Source organism: Pelobates fuscus, chromosome 7 (genome assembly GCF_036172605.1).
Source record: "Pelobates fuscus isolate aPelFus1 chromosome 7, aPelFus1.pri, whole genome shotgun sequence".
NCBI lineage: Eukaryota > Metazoa > Chordata > Amphibia > Anura > Pelobatidae > Pelobates > Pelobates fuscus.
In genome coordinates, this window is record NC_086323.1 from 117,633,362 (window position 1) to 117,651,115 (window position 17,754).

Genomic DNA, 17,754 nt, shown 5'->3' on the forward strand with positions numbered 1-17,754 from the left:
AGGCGCTACCAGGAAACAGGCCAGTACATCAGGAGACGTGGAGGAGGCCGTAGGAGGGCAACAACCCAGCAGCAGGACCGCTACCTCCGCCTTTATGCAAGGAGGAACAGGAGGAGCACTGCCAGAGCCCTGTAAAATTAAATCCAGCAGGCCACAAATGTGCATGTGTTTGCTCAAACGGTCAGAAACAGACTCCATGAGGGTGGTATGAGGGCCTGACGTCCACAGGTGGGGGTTGTGCTTTCAGCCCAACACCATGCAGGACATTTGGCATTTGCCAGAGAACACCAAGATTGGCATTTCTTTGGGGGGCCGCACAGCCCTCCCTGTGCTCGCCAGAGGTAGCCTGACTGCCATTAGGTACCGAGATAAGATCCTCGGACCCCTTGTGAGACCATATGCTGGTGCGGTTGGCCATGGGTTCCTCCTAATGCAAGACAATGCTAGACCTCATGTGGCTGGAGTGTGTCAGCAGTTCCTGCAAGACGAAGGCATTGATGCTATGGACTGGCCCGCCTGTTCCCCAGACCTGAATCCAATTGAGCACATCTGGGACATCATGTCTTGCTCCATCCACAAACGTCACGTTGCACCACAGACTTTCCAGGAGTTGGCAGATGCTTTAGTCCAGGTCTGGGAGGAGATCCCTCAGGAGACCAACCGCCACCTCATCGGGAGCATGCACAGGCATTGTAGGGAGGTCATACAGGTACGTGGAGGCCATACACACTACTGAGCCTCATTTTGACTTGTTTTAAGGACATTACATTAAAGTTCGATCAGCCTGTAGTGTGTTTTTCCACTTTAATTTTGAGTGTGACTCCAAATCCAGACCTCCATGGGTTGAAAAATTTGATTTCCGTTTTTTAATTTTTGTGTGATTTTGTTGTCAGCACATTCAACTATGTAAAGAACAAAGTATTTCAGAAGAATATTTAATTCATTCAGATCTAGGATGTGTTATTTTTGTGTTCCCTTTATTTTGTTGAGCAGTTTAAAAAACAAACAAAGTTTAAAACCAGCCGAGTATCAGTTAATACAAAGTATCTTAGCCTTTATACATATCTAGTGGATTCCTGCTTCTGCTTGAAAGAATGATTGTGCCCCCTTTTAACGCACCACTTGGTTTACTTGTAGTGGATTGGTTCCACTTTTGCATGTTTGTGTGTCAAGTTTTGGTACTTGCACGTGTATTGTAGCTGCTAATTTCTTTATTAACCATTGGTGTTATATTACTACATAAACACCGTTACTGCATAGTGCACCTTTATTTAAGCCACATTTATGTTCTTCTATTCATGGAAAAAACATTTTTTTTTTTACTTTTTGGTAGACGTTATAGCCAAATTTCATCTCCCAAGGGAATTTTAATGGTTGCAGTCCGTAGTTGGAAATCCAATAATCAGCACATCACAGCAACAAGCAAGGTTTATTGACCAACACGCATAGCACCAAAGTAGTAAAGTTGCAAATCAATTCTGAGATTATTGGTATAGCATATCAGATTACATAGGTATTTTACCATTTGGCATTACATCACATTATACAGAATCAGCAAATATCTTGGACATTTGTCAAAAAAATACTCATCATCACAAGGCAGACATTACACTTAACTTGTTTTTAATAAAATAAGGAAGCTTTTTATTTAAATACAGGCTTAAGCCGCATTTTGCATTGTTTTTTTTTTTTTGTTCCCCAAAACATTTACCAAAAGTGAAACATCTGTTAGTAGTGAATTTAGGTACAAGGTCATTTGTGCAAACAAGTTAGTACTGAGATAGATTTTAATACTGTCTTTATATAGGTTATTATTTAAGCAGCTTTTACCAGTAAACAAGAAAATGGATTCTGAGGGTTGCAGGTTGGTTATATGATTTTATCCTATCAGTATGTATACCCCCTTTTATTGGGTTTATGTCTAAAAACAGCTTGTAAAAAGATGCAGTTCTGTCTGAAACGTTTGCAGGCCATCGCCTTCTAACCTAGTTCCAACTTTCTGTGGTTGTTCAATCACAGATTTCCCAATGCAACTCATTGAGAAGTCTTTGCAAGGCAGGTGCTCTGGGCAATTGCTGCCTTTTGAGTCTAGCTCCATTTAGCTGAACAACACAGGACGTAGCAGGATCAATTGTTTGACAGCTACGGGGTGTAACAAGGAAGAAAGGGAACGTTTTTTATATATATATATATTTTTTTTTTTTTTACATACTTTCAGACTTCAGTCATATTCCCCATGCCCCACTCAATGTCCCTATCCCCCATGTTCACACTACAGCACCTATGCCTTATGTACACAGACATTACAAACCCCTAAAGGCCCAACACGCACACAGTACAGCCCCTATCTCGCATGCGCACACACAATTCAGTCCCTATCCTCTCCACACACACTACACCGCAACCAGCCCCATTCCCACACGCAACCCTACAACAAGTAGCATCTGCACCATCCTGAAAAATGTGTGTGTGTGAAAAATGTTCACAGTGCCCTTCCCTGGTCACATCTCCTCATCCATGTATAGTGTTTTTATAGGGGCATTCCGATTGACCGGGTATCCTGCATTTTAGAGTGTAGCACCTATGCACCTAGCAAAGAAAATATTTTTTTTAAAAAAAATTTGAGGAATAAAATTCCACAGTCAGAGGATGAAATTATTATTAAAGAACCAAAAAACAAATATGCATTCCCCCTTTCCTGTTGTTACCTCGCAGAGAGGGGGCATTCTGATCTGTGGTGGTCCAGTGTGCTGGGAATCTGGTCTGCTGCACATATACCTCTGTGTGTGATATTTGTTATGGGTTTATTGATTGTGTGTGATATATGGGTCTATTGACTGTGTGTGATATTTGTGATGGCTATTTAATTCGGATTTTTTTTTTTTTAAATGCATTTAGGCCCATGTTTGAATGCAGGTGTGTATTTTTGCAGTTTCAGATGCACACAGTTATACACATATACTGTCAATTACAGCCACATGCACACAGTCACACACACTTACAGGCAAGCATATACAGGGAGTGCAGAATTATTAGGCAAGTTGTATTTTTGAGGATTAATTTTATTATTGAACAACAACCATGTTCTCAATGAACCCAAAAAACTCATTAATATCAAAGTTTTTGGAAGGAGTTTTTAGTTTGTTTTTAGTTATAGCTATTTTAGGGGGATATCTGTGTGTGCAGGTGACTATTAATGTGCATAATTATTAGGCAACTTAACAAAAAACAAATATATACCCATTTCAATTATTTATTTTTACCAGTGAAACCAATAGAACACCTCAACATTCACAAATATACATTTCTGACATTCAAAAACATAACAAAAACAAATCAGTGACCAATATAGCCACCTTTCTTTGCAAGGACACTCAAAAGCCTGCCATCCATGGATTCTGTCAGTGTTTTGATCTGTTCACCATCAACATTGCCTGCAGCAGCAACCATAGCCTCCCAGACACTGTTCAGAGAGGTGTACTGTTTTCCCTCCTTGTAAATCTCACATTTGATGATGGACCACACGTTCTCAATGGGGTTCCGATCAGGTGAACAAGGAGGCCATGTTGTGGTGGAATCTCGATAAAAATTAATTTAGTAGGCCGAGATTACCACGTGGCATGTGTACGTGCATATGCTGACGTATCGATCAGTTGGTTGCACGAGGCAAGATACGATCAGTAGTGTACGGAGCATGTGCAAGAATACAGGATGTAGTATTCCCCTCCTCCATTGTGCTGGACAGGCCATGCGGTCAAGCAGGAAGTTAATTCTTATTTGTATTGATTGGTCAAGAGAATGTGCGGGTGGAGCTTAATATGGGAGGAGTTATGTGCCTATATAAGGAGCCTGCACTATTGTCCGGGGCTCAGAACTTGCTGTATTTTGGTGACATTAGTCCCTCTGAGTCCCGATCGGTGATCCAATAAAGAATCTCTTCCTTCCTGAAGAAACCTGTGTCCATCTCTCTGTGCTTGGCTTCCGTCAGTTTCTCCGGTATCATTTGGTGCATTGGCCGGGAAGCTCATCGTTCAACGGTAGCTGAGAGGCAGAGGCGTGAGACGGTCTATCTTTGCCCACGTTCTCTACGGCTGCACCCCTGAACTTCTGCGTGGACCTCCCTTCGTCTCGGCGCCACTGGTCTGTTGTCCAGGAGATCATCGGCCTCTACGTAAGAAGTGCTGGGGTGTCCCCGTCGATGAGTGTGAACTCAGGTTCAGGAACGAGGAGGTAAGACAACTGCTGTTTTAGACGGCAGACCCACTAGGGGTATACCGATTGTGCGGTAGGCCCATAAGGGGTTATTTGTGTATGGAATCTGCCCCCTCTGTCGGAGGGAAGGAGCGAAGGCGCACCGCTCGATCGAACGCTCTTTAGTCAGACCGTTTGATTTTGTAAGTCAGGCGGGGTTCTGGTGTAAATAGCCCTAGCTGGACACCGGTGTCTTGTCTAGACTAGCGTTCTAGGGTGTATATTTTGTTCGCTAGGTCGGAGGGACCGGGAGACTAAGCGGCGTCTGTGTAAATTCGGTTCGCTAGCTCTCAACCTATCTTGGCTAAGTGGGAAGGCGTGTAAATTTGGAACCCACTAGATTTTTGATAGTAATCGACTAAGAGGCGTCTGTGTAAATTCGGTCCTCTAGCTCGCTATATGTGGTGCTTGGGCAGTGTGGCTAACCAAAACGGATGTAGATAGTTTTAGGTAGTCTATTCAAGGTACTGGCCAATAGTTTAGTTGGGAATTGTAAATGTGTTAAAGATTGTTTAGTAAAGTGTATATCTTGTTAGATAGCGCGAGCTCAGCCGTCTAGCGAGAGTGTTAATAGTGTGTTGCTGTATCATAGTGCACGGTACCATAACCCTGTATATTTACTGACACTGTATATAAGTACTAATCACTGTCGTCTATTGCACGTTTAACACCATAACCACTAATAATTGTATTGTGACCTTAAATTGTGCTTTGACCTATGCTAACCGTACTGTAACCGCTATTTGTAAAAGACGATGTTACTGGGGTGTGTTATAGACGGGTAATTCATATATAGAGAATTATAGCGTGGGTGACTGTATAGTTTCGCCAAAGGGCATAATATTGATTATCTAGTGACTGGTGTAACAGCTGTGTGTGTACGGGAATTCCCTGAGTGTTTATTGTGTTATTGTGTACGTTTCACTTGGTAACCGTACCACGTGGTGCTGTTGCCAGAGGAAACGGGTGTGACTGTTGAATAGTACGCGTGTATAGTATTCGTTGTCAACGACGTTCCATTGATAAGTATGGGCGCGTCGGAGTCAACGATTCCGGATCCCTTAGGTTGTATGGTGAAGAATTTAAAAAAGGGATTCAAAACATGTGATTTTGGGGTTAAAATGTCTCCTGTACGTTTGGTCACTTTGTGTACTAGGGAGTGGCCTACTTTGGTTGCGGCATGGCCGCCACGTGGCAGTTTGGATCCAACTCTGGTACAGCGCTTACACGTGGCTGTATCAGGTAGGCCTGAACTTTACGGGCAGTTTCCTTATATTGATTGTTGGAGACAGGCCGTAAATGACTCGCCAAAATGGATTCAGACATGCCACGAGGAGCAATGTCGCCTCATGGTGGCTAGGACTTGTTTGTCCACTAGGACTGGTGTTAGGCCCATTTTGGACACGCCCCCTGAGTCCGAGATCCCTTTGCCGCCCCCTTACTTTCCTTTAAGAGGAAGTGACGCGAATGCAGGAAGTCCTGCACCCCTTCCCCCATTGCCCCCATCCACTTCCGCTTCCTCCTCCAGTACAGAATCCACCCCCTCTCGTACTAAATCTCCCCTTCCGGAACCAGAACCAACCCCCATTAGATCTGAATATCCTGATTTGGCGCCACTTCAGACTTCCGGTCAAGCTTCTTCTAGCTCGGCTCGAAGTGTTTTATTTACTAATTTTTCCCAAAACCAAGCTCCCACATCTTCATGCTTTATTACCCCCCGACCGGAACCTCTAACTGACGCCCCTCTACGTAGCCCCATACTAACCCGACAACTGACCGGTACCCAACAATTAAAACATTATCAGATGCCTCTTCGTCTGAATCCCAGGTCAGCCTATATCGATGCCGCAGGTCAAATGGCACATGCTGACCCAGTCTTCGTATATGTCCCGTTCACGACTACCGATCTCTTGAATTGGAAGACTCACAACTCCTCGTACACTGAGAAACCACAAGCTATGACTGATCTGTTCACCTCGATAGTTCAGACACATAACCCGACATGGGCTGATTGCCAGCAGTTATTAATGACTTTGTTTAACAATGAGGAAAGGACAAGGATTAATCAAGCGGCCATTAAAGCGCTAGAGGATAGAGCCCGTGCTTTGAATCAAGCCAATCCAGCAGCATGGGCCGCAACACATTATCCTAACACCGATCCCGACTGGAATGTAAATGGTGCTGATATGGTTCAACTCAGAGCCTATAGAGACGCTATAATTGCTGGCATGAAAGCCGGAGGAAAGAAAGCCATTAATATGTCGAAGACAGTTGAGGTGATTCAGAAAAGTGATGAAGCGCCCAGTGTCTTTTATGACCGATTATTGGAGGCATACCGTTTGTATACCCCCTTTAATCCGGAAGACGCAGATAATTCCAGAATGGTGAACTCCGCCTTTGTCAGCCAAGCTTACGGAGATATTAAGCGCAAGCTACAGAAGTTAGAAGGGTTTGTAGGTATGTCTATCACCCAACTAATGGAGGTAGCGAATAAAGTGTATATGAACAGGGAAACAGAAAGTAAGAAAGAGGAAGAGCGCAAGATGCGTAGAAAGGCAGATATGCTAGCGGTAGCGATCGCAGGCGTAGATAGACGGGGCCCAGATAGAGGCGATAGTAAGTGGAATGAGGAACCTCTAAGTAGAAATCAGTGCGCATACTGTAGGGAAGAAGGGCATTGGAGAAATGAGTGTCCGCGAAGAGAACAGTATGAGAGAGACAGACCTAGGACAGGTTATGGAAACTTTAGAGGCAGAGCGAGAGGTAGAGGAGGCCCCGGATGGAGTAATGGTATTAGAGGGAGCAATGGGAACAGAGGAAGTGTTAGGGAAGATAGGTATTTTCCAGCAGCGCAAAGGTCCCGCGATAGAGAAGGTAGGGACTTTGTAGAATTGGCTGACACGGTTATGGAGGACTATTGATACCGACCGGGCTCCATCCCCCTTGGTCGAGCGGAGCCTATGGTCGATGTATCAATAGGGGGAAAAAGGAGTGCGTTCATGATCGACACTGGTGCTGAACATTCAGTGGTGACTAATCTAGTTGCTCCTCCATCTGGAAGGACTATTACTGTAATAGGAGCAACTGGAAGAAGTGCTGAAAAAACGGTTCTTAAAAGTCGACTCTGTACATTGGGAGGCCACGTAGTAAAACATCAATTCCTTTATATGCCTGAATGTCCAGTCCAATTGCTGGGACGTGATATGCTATCTAAGTTACAAGCGCAGATTACGTTCCTACCAAATGGAACAACATCCTTAAAGTTTAATGGACCTTCAGGTATTATGACATTATCCGTACCAAAGGAAGAAGAGTGGCGACTTTATACAGCATTGACTAGCCAAAACCCTAGGAGTGATGAGTCCTTATTCAACATACCAGGAGTTTGGGCAGAGAACAACCCACCAGGACTGGCCCGCAATATTCCACCTATTAAAATCGAACTAAAACTTGGGGTTTATCCAGTGAGCCTAAGACAATATCACATCCCGCAGAAGGCTAAGAAGAACATCCAATCTTATCTGGATAAGTTCATACGGTATGGTATCCTAAAATTCTGTACTTCCCCCTGGAACACCCCATTGCTGCCTGTTCAAAAGCCCTGTACAGATGAGTATCGACCTGTGCAGGACTTGAGAGCAGTCAATGATGCGGTTGTTAGTATACATCCAGTTGTACCCAATCCATATAACCTGCTTGCTTTAATTCCGGGCGGGGCTACTTACTTTACAGTCTTAGATCTCAAAGATGCCTTCTTTTGCCTCCGAATTGCCGCAGAAAGTCAATGTATCTTCGCTTTCCAATGGGAAAACGCTGTAACGGGCTCAAAACGCCAAATGACCTGGACAAGACTGCCCCACGGGTTTAAAAATTCACCTACCCTATTTGGTTCAGCTCTAAGTCAAGATCTACTGGATTTCGAGTCCATCCCAGGAGAGTGTGTATTGTTACAATATGTAGATGACTTGTTGATAGCAGCAGTTACAAAGGAAATATGTCAGCAAGCAACGCACGATCTACTACACATTCTCTGGAAGGCAGGATACAAGGTGTCTAGAAAGAAGGCTCAGTTGTGTTTGCCAACTGTCAAATATCTGGGATTCCATATCTCTGAAGGTCAAAGAATTATGGGGCCAGAGAGAAAAGAAGCTGTGTGCCAAATACCGATACCCAAGAATAGAAGACAAGTGCGAGAATTCTTGGGGGCAGCAGGCTTCTGTAGGATATGGATTCCCAGCTACGCGATACTGGCAAAACCTCTGTATGCAGCTATCAAAGGTACAGAGCACGGCCCCTTCTTATGGACTCAAGAACAGCAAACGGCATTTGAAGATGTGAAGAAGGCTTTGATGAGTGCCCCAGCATTAGGTCTACCTGATCACACATGACCATTCTACCTGTATGTACATGAGCAAAGAAGAATGGCTGTGGGAGTATTGACACAGTACTTGGGATCATGGCAAAGACCTGTTGCCTACATGTCTAAGCAACTGGATGCAGTGGCCAGCGGACTTCCACCTTGTCTAAGAGCCGTAGCTGCAGCCGCCCTGCTAGTAGCTGAAGCCGATAAACTCACTCTGGGTCAAGAACTTTATGTACGAGTCCCACATGCAGTACAGACGTTGTTGGATTACAAAGGAAATCATTGGTTTAGTAACAGCCGTATGACCAAGTATCAAGCAATGTTGTGTGAAAACCCAAGAGTGCATTTAGAGACTGTAAACACCTTAAATCCAGCTACCCTTTTGCCACACCCTACTGAAAGTCAACATGATTGTTTGGAAGTAATGGATGAAGTATTTTCAAGTAGACCAGATCTTCGTGATTTTCCCATCCAGAACCCCGATGTTCAATATTACACCGACGGCAGTAGTTATGTGAAAGAAGGGATCCGCTATGCAGGATATGCAGTAACAACAATTGACAAGGTGATAGAAGCTCGGCCACTGGCGAAAGGAACATCAGCACAAAAGGCAGAATTGATAGCACTGACACGAGCGTTACAATTGGCTGAAGGTTTAAGAGTGAACATCTACACGGACTCCAAATATGCGTTTTTAACCACTCATGCCCACGGAGCTTTGTATAAAGAAAGAGGACTATTGAATTCAGAAGGCAAAGAAATCAAATATGCAGCTGAAATCCTACAACTATTGGAAGCAGTGTGGGAGCCGAAAGAAGTCGGTATTATTCATTGTCGAGCGCATCTGAGAGGAGATGGTGATGTAACCAAAGGAAATCGGATGGCAGACAGTACAGCTAAGCGTGCCGCTGAATCGGGAAGACAGGAGTATGTGGGGCATATAGCTGCTCTTATACCAACTCCACTGTCTCAATGGACTCCAGTTTATACAGCTCAAGAAGAGGAGTGGTTAAAGACTGAACCTGGAAAGTATTTGGAGAACAAATGGTATCAGTTAGAAGATGGAAGAATAGTCATTCCAGCATCACTAGCGGTAGAAATTGTCCAAAATTATCACAACGGGACACATTCTGGGAGAGACAGCACAGAGGAATCTCTCAGAAAACATTTCTACATACCAAGATTGTCCAACTTGACTCAGGCCATTGTACGAAGATGTGTAACGTGTGCTAAAAATAATGCAAGGCAAGGACCAGTAAAGCCACCAGGAGTCCAGTTTATGGGGGGACTCCCCATGTCCGATTTACAAATAGACTATACAGTGATGCCTAAATCGGGTGGACATCGTTACCTGCTGGTAATTGTGTGCACCTATTCAGGCTGGGTAGAAGCATGTCCTACTCGTACAGAGAAAGCAGGAGAAGTTGTGAGATTCCTGCTACGAGAAATAATACCCCGATATGGACTACCCTGCTCTATAGGATCGGACAATGGTCCAGCTTTTGTTCATCAGTGCCTACAACAACTGACTCATATGCTTGGTATAAAGTGGAGGCTTCATACGGCATATAGACCCCAGAGTTCTGGTAAGGTAGAGAGAATGAATAGAACTATTAAAAATCAGTTGGCTAAAATGTGTCAGGAAACCCAACTTAAGTGGAACGTTCTCTTACCCATAGCTCTATTGCGAATCCGCAGTACCCCTACCAGAAGGATGGGCCTCTCTCCTTTTGAAATTATGTATGGGCGACCACCTCCCGTACTTGGTAACTTAAGGGGGGATTTGAGTCAGTTGGGAGAAGGAATTACCCGGCAGCAGGTTGTAGAGTTGGGTAAGACTATGGAGGAGGTACAGAAATGGGTACAAGATAGATTACCTGTGAATATTTATCCCCCAGTTCATAGTTACCACCCAGGAGACCAAGTGTGGATTAAAGAGTGGAATAATGTACCGTTAGGGCCCAAGTGGAGAGGTCCTTATGTTGTTCTTTTGTCTACCCCTACAGCGATAAAAGTAGCCGAAGTGACTCAGTGGATACATCACTCCAGGGTTAAACCAGCAGCAGTCGATTCTTGGCAAGTTACAGCAGATCCAGAGAATCCCTGCAAGATCCGGTTAAAACGCACGACTCAGTCGGAGTGACGAGGAACTTTGTGGATTACAAAATTTTATTTGTTTCAGAGATTTGGTACGTGAGTGAGAAGGCCATAATAAAGCCTGTCCGCCCACCGACGTATAGTGTATAAGCCAGGAAAGTCTCGAAGGGACTCCTGTGAAGACGAGCAGAACTCCATTCCCTGCAGCCCTTACATCCTGGAAGCTGAGGTGCCTTCGCACGGACGAAGACTGAGGATGACGACGAAAGATGTGTTCTTGATAATGTTTATTTATGTGTATTTTTATATTCAGGAAGGTAGAGGTACCGACACTCCTAGCTGTGAGGTATGCATTAAGACTACAAGAACAGGTAACCATATATCCCATACCCTAATTTGGCATTCACAATACGAGTGTAAAGGAGATGTATCAAGATGTAGATACCTAAATATAGAATATAGTGTGTGCCATTTAGGAGTAGGAGAACCTAAGTGCTTCAGTCCAGAGTATCAACCTCGTACAATTTGGTTGACTCTCAGGAATGGAGATCCTCAGGGGACCCTAATTAACAAGACAGTATTAGAATCCGTACATTCTTCGGGTGTTCTGCTATTTGATGCGTGTAAGGCGATATCAAGTGGTAGAAAGCCGTGGAATGTATGTGGGGATCTTAGATGGGAGAGGACGTATGGGTCTAACGATAAATATATTTGTCCCAGTAGTAAAAATAAATATGTGAGTCCTAGATGCCCAAATAGAGATTATAACTTTTGCCCATATTGGTCTTGTGTGGGGTGGGCAACTTGGGGACAGACAGTAGACAAGGACATGATAGTGACTAAGTTGCCTACCAGACCATATTGTAAGTCTATGGAATGCAATCCAGTCCATATACTTATAAATAACCCCGACAAGTTCTTAGATACATATGGTAATTTATTTGGGTTTCAAATATATGGGACGGGTTTAGATCCTGGGACAGTATTGTTTATAGGGATAGAGACTGATACGGTATCCTCCCAAACTCATCAAGTATACCATTCCTTTTATGAAGAGATGAGTATAGATAATAAGATCCCCCATAATGCTAAAAACCTGTTCATTGATTTAGCCGAAAGTATTGCCGGTAGTCTTAATGTTACCAACTGCTATGTGTGTGGAGGTACTAACATGGGAGACCAATGGCCTTGGGAAGCAAAGGAGGTAATGTCCGGTTCTGAGGCAGTTGACCAATTAATATCTACACAAGCCGATTATCATATGAGTGTTAGAGGTAAATCTGAGTGGAGATTAAAGACCTCCATCATAGGTTATGTTTGCATAGCAAGGAAAGGAATGATGTATAATACTTCTGTAGGAGAATTAACTTGTCTAGGGCAAAAAGCTTATGATGATGATACAAAGAATACAACTTGGTGGTCGGCTTCAAATGTCTCAGAACCATCTAACCCGTTTGCTAGATACGCCAATTTAAAGGATGTGTGGTTTGATCTATCCATCACATCTACCTGGAGAGCCCCAGCAAATTTGTACTGGATCTGTGGTAAGAAAGCCTATTCGGAGTTGCCACAGGACTGGGAAGGGGCATGTGTGTTGGGTATGCTCAAACCATCCTTCTTCTTGTTACCTATTGAAACAGGTGAGACTTTAGGTGTTAAAGTGTATGATGTGAATCATAGGAAGAAAAGGGGACCCATAGAAATAGGCGCCTGGGAAGATAATGAATGGCCTCCCCAGCGTATTATAGATTATTATGGGCCAGCCACGTGGGCAGAAGATGGTACCTTTGGTTATAGAACCCCTATTTATATGCTTAACCGTATTATACGATTACAGGCGGTGGTTGAGATTATTACTAACGAGACATCACAAGCGCTCAATCTTCTAGCGAAGCATAATACCAGGATGAGGACAGCAGTCTACCAAAATAGATTAGCCTTGGATTACCTTTTGGCAGTAGAGGGAGGTGTATGTGGGAAGTTTAACCTGAGCAATTGCTGTCTTCAAATAGATGACGAAGGACAAGCAATAGCTGAGCTTACTAGCCATATGGTTAAACTAGCGCATGTGCCTACTCAGGTATGGAAAGGGTACAATCCAAGTAGTTGGTTTGGTAGCTGGTATGAGTGGTTTGGAGGGCTTAAGGCAGTGGTAGGTGGAGTCCTACTGATTTTAATGTTGTGTCTACTCCTGCCGTGTCTTATACCCTTAGTAGTTAGGTCTGTGCAAAGCCTGATAGAAAATATAGCAGAGAGGAAGGCTGCTGCACAGATAATGGCAATATATAAATATAAGGCTCTAGATCAGGGAGAACCAATGCAGGAAGATGAGTGTTGAAGATTCACATCATAAGATAAGTCTGGTCTGGTTCAAGGTAACCTGCGGTGTATGCAAACTAAGGTTAAGTGATGCCTCAAGTAATTGTGAAATATCAAGAGGCATCAAAGGGGGGAATGTGGTGGAATCTCGATAAAAATAAATTTAGTAGGCCGAGATTACCACGTGGCATGTGTACGTGCATATGCTGACGTATCGATCAGTTGGTTGCACGAGGCAAGATACGATCAGTAGTGTACGGAGCATGTGCAAGAATACAGGATGTAGTATTCCCCTCCTCCATTCTGCTGGACAGGCCATGCGGTCAAGCAGGAAGTTAATTCTTATTTGTATTGATTGGTCAAGAGAATGTGTGGGTGGAGCTTAATATGGGAGGAGTTATGTGCCTATATAAGGAGCCTGCACTATTGTCCGGGGCTCAGAACTTGCTGTATTTTGGTGACATTAGTCCCTCTGAGTCCCGATCGGTGATCCAATAAAGAATCTCTTCCTTCCTGAAGAAACCTGTGTCCATCTCTCTGTGCTTGGCTTCCGTCAGTTTCTCCGGTATCAATGTCATTAGATTTTCTTCTTTTATACCCTTTCTTGCCAGCCACGCTGTGGAGTACTTGGACGCGTGTGATGGAGCATTGTCCTGCATGAAAATCGTGTTTTTCTTGAAGGATGCAGACTTCTTCCTGTACCACTGCTTGAAGAAGGTGTCTTTCAGAAACTGGCAGTAGGACTGGGAGTTGAGCTTGACTCCATCCTCAACCTGAAAAGGCCCCACAAGCTCATTTTTGATGATACCAGCCCAAACCAGTACTCCACCTCCACCTTGCTGGCGTCTGAGTCAGACTGGAGCTCTCTGCCCTTTACCAATCCAGCCACGGGCCCATCCACCTGGCCCATCAAGACTCACTCTCATTTCATCAGTCCATAAAACCTTAGAAAAATCAGTCTTGAGATATTTCTTGGCCCAGTCTTGACGTTTCAGCTTGTGTGTCTTGTTCAGTGGTGGTCGTCTTTCAGCCTTTCTTACCTTGGCCATGTCTCTGAGTATTGCACACCTTGTGCTTTTGGGCACTCCAGTGATGTTGCAGCTCTGAAATATGGCCAAACTGGTGGCAAGTGGCATCTTGGCAGCTGCACGCTTGACTTTTCTCAGTTCATGGGCAGTTATTTTGGTTTCTCCACACGCTTCTTGCGACCCTGTTGACTATTTTGAATGAAACGCTTGATTGTTCGATGATCATGCTTCAGAAGCTTTGCAATTTTAAGAGTGCTGCATCCCTCTGCAAGATATCTCACTATTTTTGACTTTTCTGAGCCTGTCAATTCCTTCTTTTGACCCATTTTGCCAAAGGAAAGGAAGTTGCCTAATAATTATGCACACCTGATATAGGGTGTTGATGTCATTAGACCACACCCCTTCTCATTACAGAGATGCACATCACCTAATATGCTTAATTGGTAGTAGGCTTTCGAGCCTATACAGCTTGGAGTAAGACAACATGCATAAAGAGGATGATGTGGTCAAAATACTCATTTGCCTAATAATTCTGCACTCCCTGTAGTCACAGGCAGACAGTGATACCCACACACGCACAGCCACTCAGTTACAGTCACAGAAACACATACAGTCACAGGCAGACAATCAAACACACCCTCAATCACAGGCAGAGAGTCATACACGCGGTGACAGTCACACACAGAAAGGTACCTATTTCCATTATGGGCACTGGGGGAGGGAGCAGGGGCACTGCAGTCCCTGGTGACCAGTTGTTGGGTAAGCAGTGTTTAGCGGCAACCATGCAGCGTGTTCAGTCTGTGTTTAGCACTGCCCTGGTGCCCATTTAGCCCTATCCTGCCATGTGTTTAGCACCTCCCCATGTTTAGCTCCACCGTCACCCCCCATATTTGGGGCCGGTTTTCGAAATTCTGCCACTGCATTGCCGGCCCCTGCATATGCTGGCTATGACGGCTGACCAGCGCCCCTTCTGCCATGGCACCTTGTGCTGCCGCACAGCTTGCACACCCCTAAGGCTGGCCTTGTCCAGGAGTGGAGCTGTTGAGTCATTTTAGATTAATTATTATAAAAAAAAAAAATTGCTGCAACTAAAATATAATTTAGAGCAAGAACAATGTATCTTATTTACACATGCTGATATCTGCTCTGCTGTAATTTAACCCCTTAAGAACCAAACTTCTGGAATAAAAGGGAATCATTACGTCACACATGTCATGTGTCCTTCAGGGGTTAAAGACTCTCCTGGGAGCATTATTATTCGGTTATACACTCAGACACACCAAGGATATGGAACTCCTAGAAAAAGGGGACATGGGGCTAGAAAACAGAGGGATTTGGACCCCAAAACAGGGACTTTCTCTCCTAAATAGGAGCAGTTGATAGCTAGGTATAGCCTGCCCCACACAATAGTAAGAGGCAGTCAGTGTAAGTCAGTTTAATAGCGCTCTCCCTGTAATGCTGGATATACAGCATGGATCTCAACCCCCCCGGCTGTCTGACGTGTCACATGTTCGCCGCCCATTTTCAGGCACCAGCGTGACGTCACGGCCCGAACCTTCCCGGCTACCGTCCGCCTGGTTGCCGCGGTGACCGGCTTTGGGCTGGCTCGGGGCCCAGTGACCGGGTCTCTGAGCCATGGGGCCCAGCACCGTGAACAGGAGCCTGAGCTCCGGCTCTCCCCCGCCTGCCTCCGGCCGCTCCTCTCCCGGCTGCGGGAATGGGGCCATGATGGAGAGCTTCGGCATCTTCCTGCAGGGCCTGCTGGCTGTCATGGCTTTCAGCATCCTAATGTGTGAGTACACCGTGCTGCACATACATCGTATACACCCAATGGGGGGGAGCTCACCGATCACATACACATAGTGCTGGACGGCACAGGAAAAGGGCTGCCCGTGGTATGTAGCATTCATATGCTTTATGGGGGACCGAATTCGTCTGTAATATAAAGTCACCCAGACACGCACCATCTGAATGCTGCATACTACGGGCAGCATGGCATGTAGTGATAGGTGTGTAGGGAAGCATGATGGAGCTGACACCCCAGTATAAACATAGACTGGGGGGGGGGGGGGGGGTAGAGAGTCTGAAAATATCTTAACAATACTGATACCTGGCATATGACTAATTACTGAGAGAACAGAGTGTTCTAAGAGTTGCCAGGTGTTCTATGTGAAATGTTTGCGGGGGGAAATATGTATTTGAGCTGCATGTTGGGCTGCTACAACCTGGGGGCAAAATGCCAAGTGGGCTATAGAAATCTACTGAGTTATTTACTAAATTCTGAATTTATTTCTAAATTGTAAAACTTGGGGTAATATAAGGGAAGATGAGGCTATAGTTTAATATTTGTATTTTTTTTTTCTTTTCAAATTCGCTTTGCAGTTTGGATTTTAAATTGCTACAGTTATGTATTTACTGAATAAGCCTTAATGTGTAATATCAAGTGTCTTTCAAAACTGCAGATATGTTCGTAAAACGTTTGCATAGACTCAACTGATGATGGGTGCAGGAAAATTATTTTACGAAGGCAAAATCCGTTGTGTGTGTGCATATGCATATATTTATAAAATCTGTGTTTAATTCTTTTTGTAGCTTTTGATTAGATATTGCACTGCTGTGTGTAAAATTCTGTTTTGAAGGATCCTCTATGTCTTCCAAATTTTTTAGGATTGTTTACAAAATAAAATCCATCATCCTTACTTATAGATGTGCCTTAGAATGTTTAGATCATGGATATACAGTACAGTAAATATTATTTGTACTTCTTTTTTATGTGTTTCAATGGAAAGAGGCAAGTAAGATTATTACAGTTGGGTAAAGATATTGGCAGTCAAATGCAATGCTACTGATTGTTGACTTTTATGTAGCTTGCACACTTAAGCAATTTATTTTATTAATGTGCTACAGACCAAAAGCCGCTTAACCCCCAGGAAGTGCCTCTAGTGCCAGTCTTAGTCAAGCAAGGAAATTATTGCAGTTTCTCTAAAACTGCATTGGTTTACATTGCAGGACTAAGAGGGACAGGGACATTGCACCTAGACAGCTTCAATGAGCTGAAGTAGTCTGGGTGCCTATAGTGTTTTTTTTTTTTTTTTTTATTATTATTATTAAATAAGAACATAAAGGTTCTCTTGCTGAGATCCAAAAGAGGATGTTGAATTTCTACTGCATTAGGCACAAATGCGCCTGTACATTTTGAAACCCTTTAGAGATTAAATTTTTTCACATGGCCGCTCCTGCCATTTTTTTCTTGACTAGTACCTTTTGCTGGAATGCAGTGGTTCGATTTGTTAGGTGTTAATGTTTGTATTTGAGCTAAAATATTTTTCTCACAAGTTGCCCTTGTATAGAAGCAGCTGGTGTTTGCTTGTTAGGTAAGGCGCAGCAGCTCTTTGCTGAGTTGTCACAGCTGGATGGAAACTCCAAGGTTTCCCGAGTCATCTTTCATTCTGAGTGACCATAGCCATTAACTCTGAGTATTTATGCAATGTAAATGATGTCAAAATATTGGCTTGTTTAGGAATTTGATGCAGGTTGGTGAGGGAAGTGCACATGTCATTTTAATATTATTCCTAAGGTAATTTAATTATTTAGGACATAGAAATTTGAGCTGCTGCCTGTGCCACACAAGTTATTTGTTATGGTAATATAACCTTTCTTGTTCCTAATGGATCACTGCTGTATCTTCAGATACAG

At 43.9% G+C, this 17,754-nt stretch overlaps 1 protein-coding gene across 1 annotated transcript in view; it reads left to right on the forward strand.

Annotated features, from left to right (window-relative positions):
* Positions 1-15,359: 15,359 nt before the first annotated feature.
* Positions 15,360-17,754, forward strand: part of STIMATE (STIM activating enhancer) — a 54,460-nt gene continuing 52,065 nt past the window's right edge. Inside the window, exon 1 of the mRNA XM_063426497.1 lies at positions 15,360-15,850. Within this exon, the coding sequence (XP_063282567.1) occupies positions 15,694-15,850 (157 nt within the window). The 5' untranslated portion in view covers positions 15,360-15,693. The remainder of the gene's footprint in view (positions 15,851-17,754) is intronic.